Source organism: Phlebotomus argentipes, unplaced genomic scaffold, assembly GCF_947086385.1.
Source record: "Phlebotomus argentipes unplaced genomic scaffold, Phlebotomus argentipes genome assembly scaffold_18, whole genome shotgun sequence".
Lineage (NCBI taxonomy): Eukaryota > Metazoa > Arthropoda > Insecta > Diptera > Psychodidae > Phlebotomus > Phlebotomus argentipes.
In genome coordinates this window covers 3,595,068-3,602,570 of record NW_026776177.1, presented here as the reverse complement: position 1 = coordinate 3,602,570, position 7,503 = coordinate 3,595,068, and the positions used below count along the sequence as shown (strand labels likewise).

The following is a 7,503-nucleotide window of genomic DNA, read 5'->3' as shown; positions in this document are numbered from 1 at the left end:
ATTTCATGGAACTGAACGTAAGCAGATGGATTTCAGCTGCGCTTGTGTGTTTGTCGACGCACACACTGGAGCATCTTGAGAAATTCGCCTTGTCTCCCAAACGGCGATCGCTAAAAGGTCCGATTTTCGGTGGGATTTTCGGGAAAGGAAGAGAGATTTTGGACACAAGGCGGTGGGATTTAGTGGGAAATTGCGCAAAATTGCGTGGATTCGCAGAAGGAAAGTGCTCTGGGGGCGATTGGGAGACGGAAAAAGAGGCACCAGCACACACACTGCCAGGGAATTTTCCACGAATATAAATATGAGCGCGACTGACTGGAGTTCGGCTCCAGCCGCCACTGACGAAGCTCCAGTGACTCAACAGGTGTGATTCGAAGAGGTACTGCCTTCGAACGTCTCCGGAGCGATTGCCATCAAAGTGAAAAGTGGTGCAAGAGTGTGGAGTGGAATAAATTGACAATACGCGTCCCATTTCGCTGCAGTTCAGTACAAAAGAACCCTTTGTTCTTGGAGGGATTTAAACCGTACATTCAACTCGTTGTCAAGTGGAAATTTCACACTGTTAATTGGATATTTTCACCACCAGGTGAGTTGCCGTGTGAGGGCGGTTGTGGGGGTGGAAAGCCACCCTCAAAATTAAGCTTGACGGTCGATCGTGATCGTTGAGAATTTCGACACTTTTTTTTCCTTGGCCTCTGGACGCGCGCAACTCTTTGGAAGATCACACAGATCACTCAATTGTATCATGATCGCGCACTCTGTGAAACAACCCATCATTTTTCGGTGTCCCCTTTTCATCCCACCCATTTCACATGGAAATATATCACTCATTTTCCACCACACGCTCTCTTATCTACTCCAATACGCAGAGGCGCAGAAAAAATGTTCAATATTCATCTGAATTTCGTGATATGTGTCACATTATTAGTGTCCCCGCGAGTGTGGGACGGAGCGAGAGAGGAAACAGAACCCCACCAGACGCCTTTCGTCGCGTTCTGAGGCTCACCTTAATGTGTAAGCCAGGTAAATTAAATGAAATTGAAGTACATAGTGTGGCGCCATTTTGAATTCACTCCATACTGATAAATTTATTCTCCGTATCTCGCCTCAAATTTTTTTCGTGTCTGCTTGTTTTTTCGATAATACCTGCGCGCACACTCATCGCGCCGATCATTGCCGAGAATGGGGATGTCCAAGGCGGGGGAGGAAGTGGAGGATATTGGCCCAAAATAGGCAAATGAGACACAGCCTCCGAGTGTTGGAAAGTCTGTCTCTGATCGGGTGATCATGCAGCGATCATACGCCACACAATCACTGAATCTCTCTCGCTCTGTCGCTCAGGTGTGTGTTGGAGGTACTTTTTCGAGTGTTGAGCCCTATAGGAAACACCTAGTTTTTCCCCCCATTCCATACACTTATTTCCACTCATTTTGGCACACGCTTGCGCCAACGAAAACCACCTCAAAGAGCGTGTCAAGAGTGCCCCAAAACTGGAGGCGATGTGCAATAGAAAATATCCACCAAACGTCCATATTAATATTGAATTTTCTCGTGATGTCACATGAAATATCAAGGTGTGATTCCATGTTGATGCCTCTCTCCCTCTCACACAGACACACACCGTCCATCTCGCTCGCACTCGTGAACCTAGAAACGATCATATTGGACATAATGTGTATTTTAGCTGAGCTGAGGAAAATATGAGAGACTTCGCTGGTTTTCTCAGCTATTTGCTTATTATAATCCGTCAAGGTGATTGCTCACACTGACCAAAATGTCCACAAATTCACTCGGCGATTTTTGTGAAATTTCTTGCCCGATCGGCAGGTGATCTCATGAAGCCACAAGAGAGTCCAGTTTCGAGGTGTGAAGATCGCCGGGTGAACCAATTAAACGCATTCAGGGATGTTCATTGAAATAACTTCGCGTAAACAATGCACGATCGCTGAATGTAAAGAGAAGCGTCGCGGTATCAAATTTTTTCGCGACACACAAAGAAGAAAAATGTTCTCTTTTGTGTGCCTTTTTTTTTCAGCGCAACTCTTAATCGCACACCAGTTGTTCTCCGGCGCAATTTCATTATTATTTCGTACCCAAAAAGAGTTTCACAAATAAATATAGGAAATGAACTCATGCGCTGTTAATGCTATTCTAAGAATTCCAGTATGACTTGTGCACTTAAGATTCAAGAGAAATTGCTGAATATTGATTAAAAGTCACCTTATCATGCTAGGGAAGATATAAATCTGATTTTCTGGACAAACAATCATCTTGGACTCTCATTCAATACTTCAAATAAAATCTGTGAAGAGGATTTTGGCCGCAGTTGTGCGGAAGAAATGTTAAAAAAGCGTTAAACAATCGCTAAAAACGTACAAAAAGCAAGTTGACAAGTCCAAATAAAAGCGTTTTATGATGAAAATGTCTTCTAGACATTCCAAGTTCATGATTTAATGTAGTTATTGCAGCCAGTTTTATGGTTATAACATGGATTTAGCGCAAAATATGCAGCGTCCTAACTTAATTTTCGCTGTTCTTATGCGCACACAACTTTCTGTATTTTGCAATATCTCGAGATATTTGAGATATCGCCATTATCTTAACGCCATTTGAAAGATCATAAAATTCTGATGATTTGTTGTCTGAAGGTCAATGTCTCAAAAACTGAAAGAAATATCGAATTTTTAGCAACAAAAAAAAATTGATCCCAAATTTCATAGGTGTCCTAAGCTCATTTTCGCTACTGTAAGTTATCTTATCATTTCCCAGAAAACTGTGCATTAGAATGTTATTTGTAAGAAATTGGAGTGAAAAACTGCTTCAGTTTAGCTCTTGCGCCCTTCTGTCGTGTCATTTTCTCCCAGTTTGTCGACAATTCAACCCTTGGATGTCGTTAAAATATATGGTGCAGCGCTGATGGAGGCTGAAGAGAGAGACGAGCGTGATGGGCGAACTGTACATAAGATCAAATTGACGGTATTGAAGTAAAGCCTCGATGGCGATCGCGATGGGAAGATTTGTGGTGCGAGAGAAAATGGCCAGAGTCGTCATGATTCCGCGCCAACCTCATGATCTTCTCTATGCGATCTAATAAGCATCTAACGGTTTCACGTCGATGCGTCCCTGGAGCAAAATTATTCTTATTATTTACACTCGCCGAAGAGGAACACACACGCGCCCATTTCTTCATCTCCGGGGCGTCTCGGGCACCGTCCTGAAGAGTGTTGCTTCTCGGGCCCTTGTGATGGCGCGCAGAAGAGCAGCAAGCGAAATGTGTGCCTTTCCTCATATACTTGCTGTCTCTCTTGCGCGCTGAGCCATCATTTGAGAATCCCTCTGCATAGGCATTTTTTTGCTATGTTGTTATGCATGTTTCTGCATGGAATGGACGCACGGAGTTGGTCGCCATTTATGGATGACGAGCGTGTGTGCCAAAAAGCGATTTGTCACTCTGTCATTTTTGGCAAAGATCGCGATCTCTCGCGACCGTTGAAGATCACACTCTTCAGTAGTATCATCGATTCATTGAAATTTATTCCACCTTCTTGTTTGGAGGGCACTTTTATGATGTATTGACGAATGACAATTGCGGAGCGCTGGAATGCCGCGACGACTTGACGAAAAAAATGCCGGAAGCCATTTGGCATTAATGTGGAAAGAGTGCCAATCGACACAAAGGGGGAAAAAAGTGCGTCCAGCCCACCAGCTGACGATGCTGATCACTGACAGGTGATACCTTCTGTAATTGCAATTAAAACTTGGCTCCCAGCTAGCATTTGCCAATGGAGGTGGCGAAAATTGTCGAGCATGTGTGCACGTGTAATTTGTACAAAGTGCTCTTGAGATCACTTGGCGAATTAGAACGAGTTAGAAAAAAAGTGCCTGATTAAATCCATTGTTTAGCGTATTGTTCAATTTATTGCAATTTCTCACGTACGATCGATTAAAAGCTGAGATTCCGTCTGCGGCGATGCCTTCGTGTCGCCATTGTTGGCTTTCTTTAGCGGAAAAACACCCCGCGAAGTCAAATCAGAGGTGAAAAATCTCATTTTTCTTCCTCAAACTCGCGCCCACGTGATTTACCGATAGATCTCTACCACATGCAGCCCAGCAATCTCTATGCAGATGAAAGCTCTCATCGTGAGAATGACAATGTTTTCTTCCCCTCTCTCTGTCTCTCTGGGCATCTAACAACGCAATTTACCCAATACACTTGAGCATTTCTCCGCGCGTGTCGAATTACAATTCTCTATGGCTTTGCTTTTTCGTTGGTATTGGGCAAAATCAATCCCGGATATTCAATTCTACACTCCAGCATTAGAGAAATTCATCCGATGAAGTGCATCTCTCTCTCCCGCAATCGCATCCACTCCTATTTTACTTATGCACACACAGCCAGAGGTTTTTCTTCTTTTTCACCAAACCGCCCAGAATCGAAAAGGCGGTGAGACAGATGCGTGGGCTTTCCTACTTCTTCGTCTTGGAGGAATTAACATAAAAATGTTGAGACTCACACACTCCACATCGCGCTCGTATGCTGCTATGCTGCGGAGCCGTGCATACTCGGCGGAAAAAAATCATTCAACTCAAGAGGAAAGCTCAGCAGATGTAGCATTCTTCACTGATATGTCAATGATGTGTCCATCAGAAGACTGTGTGACTTCATGCTGCGGCACTTTCACCACAAGAATGATTCTTCAGTGCAAACATCGCAGGGATTTTCCGATTTTGAGTGCTAAAAGCGTCATTTCGTGCTATTGCTTCTATCAATTTCTTCAAAATTAGCTCTATCTTGTGAATTGTGATCACAGTGGCGTAACTCGTCACTGAAAGGAGGTGAATTTATTGAATATTTCAGCTTGATCCAATCAAAATCACCTTCGCCGGTTTGTATGATCAAATCCTAGATAATGCTGTACTGGTTTGATCGCCTCAAACTCTATTGATTTCATACGAGAAATTGTCTGTCTTTCCATAGTATGAATTTTCTTCCAAAAACACCTCTCAAAATCACGCATTTGGGGATCAAATGGGTCACATTTGTCTAATAACAAATATAGTTTTATCGCATATTGTAGAGAGAAAATGGCTGAATAATATGAAAATTCTATTTTTGCATTGCAAATCTTTCGCTTAGAGTCAAGATCCGTTGGAAAATAAGCCAAATTTTCCGCTGATGCCACTGTTGTGACCTCAGCATATTTATCACTCAGCAAACACTATCACTAAATTGACGTTGGCTGCGGAAGGACTGATTGATAGAATTGATAAGATTGCCATAAATTCACCATTTTAACTATGAAAAAAAAACCCACCATTTATTCCGTAAATTTCGCAACAAGGAAACATTATTTGCACGCATTTACATTGCATTAAATCAGAAAGTAAAGTCTCATGAGGATGAAAACTGATCTCTGTTGTGTGTGCGCAAAACACTGCGAGATATCAATTGTAAATTACGTGATTTTTTCTCGAAATAATATTGCAGCAGTGTTGAGTTATTGGATGTTTGCATTTCACTCGAGTCAGCACAAACACGACTCGATAAAGTGCCTCAACAAAACGACGAATTACAGCTTAAGACATGTTCTGAGCAAAATTTTATTGTCTACACATGAATCTCATTTGCCACACTATCTCGATGATAATTATACTGAGTGTTTTTGGTGTCTTTTTTGCTTGCAGGGAAAAAATGAAGCGCCAAATATGGCTGCTGGTGTTTCTCGTGAGCGTTGTGGCAGCGAAGAATCTGGCGGAGACAACGACTCAGAAAGCCGTCCCCATCGACAATGTTCCAGATGATATCATACTATCCCTAAGCACAGAGTCAACAGCCAAGAAAGAGGAGACATCTTCCTCAACTGGTGAGTCTTGTGATTATCCCAATAACTGAAGGACTTTCCATTGTCTCTGTGATTGTTTCCAGCTGCCCCAGTTGCCAAGAAGGACGAGTCCAACTTGACGGAGACCAGTGATCCCGCGGATGAGGATGAGGATGATGATGACGATGACTGGGATTACGACAGTGACGAGTACGATGCCTATGACGACTCCGGCGAGGATGCGTACTACAATTCGCAGGAGAAGACGACAGACAAGTTCAAGCTCACCCCGATCAAGGGTGACAAGGTGGACATTTACGACTACGACAGCCTCGAGGACGTGAAGATCCCCTGCCCGAGGGACTGTGTGTGCGAGAAGAACATGAACAGCTACATTGTGGCCACGTGCAGTCGCCTGGACAGCGAAGTGCAGAAGTTCAGCTCCGACATCACTGATCTGCAAGTGATTGACGTGGGCCCCAAATACCCAATCGTCCTCGGCGAGGAGTTCTTCCTGAAGGTCGGCCTCAAGCAGTTGGTGTCCATTAAGATCTCCAACAGCACAATTAGCTACATTGCCGCATCAGCTTTCAAAGGCATCACCGATCTCTACTCCGTCAACTTCACCAACACCAATCTCGAGCTCCTGCATCCCGACACCTTTGCCAACAACACCAAAATGCGGCTCCTGACTCTGGCCGGAAACGACCTGAGTCTCATGCAGGAGAAGAACTCACCCTACACGAACTACATGCTGAAGGTAAGCCAGAAATTTGTAGACATTGTGAAATTCTCACTCTCACAATCCCTTTTCTGTCCCTTTTGCAGTCTTCTTCCATTGAGGAACTGGATCTGTCGCGGTGCAATCTGAAGAGTCTGCTGCCGACAGCCTTCAATGAACTCAAGAACATTGTTTTCATCAACCTGGCTGAGAATCGTCTGACCACACTTCCTGCCAATCTGTTCGAGCGCGTCGAGACCATTGAGGAGTTGGATCTCTCCTTCAATGCCATCGCGGACCTGCCCAAGAAGATCTTCGCCAAGACCGCGCTGGCCATGCTGCACCTCAAGTACAACGAGATCTCCACCTCCGTGGACTTTGTCACCAGTGATCTGCAGAAGCTCGATCTGAGCTACTGCAAAATCCGCACCATCAACGGACACATGTTCAAGGGACTCGAGGGACTCAACAGTCTCATCCTCAAGGGCAACGGCATCCGCAAGATCAATCAGGCGGCATTCATGTCCCTGAAGAATCTGCGCCACATTGACTTGTCGTTCAACGATCTCGAGCAAGTGCCGGCGCTCATGTTCGCCACCAACACCGAACTGGACTTTGTCAAGCTCAACGACAATCCCCGACTTAAGGCCCTGCCTCTGGATGGCTTCGAGTCTGTGACTGGGAGCTTCTCCGTTTACCACCTCGACGTGTCCAATTGTGATATCAGCGAGCTGGGCTTGAACGCCTTCTCCACAATGCCCGAACTGACGCGAGTCAATCTTGCGTGGAACAACTTGGTGAACATCGAGCCGGGCGTCTTCAGCTATCTCAATAAACTGAAGGATCTCGACCTCAGCAATAATCTTCTTGAGACCCTCGATGACACTGTCTTCCTGCACAATCGACAGATGACAAAGGTAATTCCTTCCGTGCAGTTAATCTCCATAGAGATAAATGGCC

General features: G+C 44.6%; 1 protein-coding gene across 1 annotated transcript in view; it reads left to right on the top strand.

The window, feature by feature from the left end:
* The window catches only part of LOC132260957 (uncharacterized), a 30,820-nt gene that overhangs the window by 21,208 nt on the left and 2,109 nt on the right, over window positions 1-7,503 (top strand). Inside the window, exons 9-11 of the mRNA XM_059759392.1 lie at window positions 5,686-5,864; window positions 5,927-6,582; window positions 6,651-7,460. Coding sequence (XP_059615375.1) covers window positions 5,686-5,864; window positions 5,927-6,582; window positions 6,651-7,460 — 1,645 coding nt within the window. The remainder of the gene's footprint in view (window positions 1-5,685; window positions 5,865-5,926; window positions 6,583-6,650; window positions 7,461-7,503) is intronic.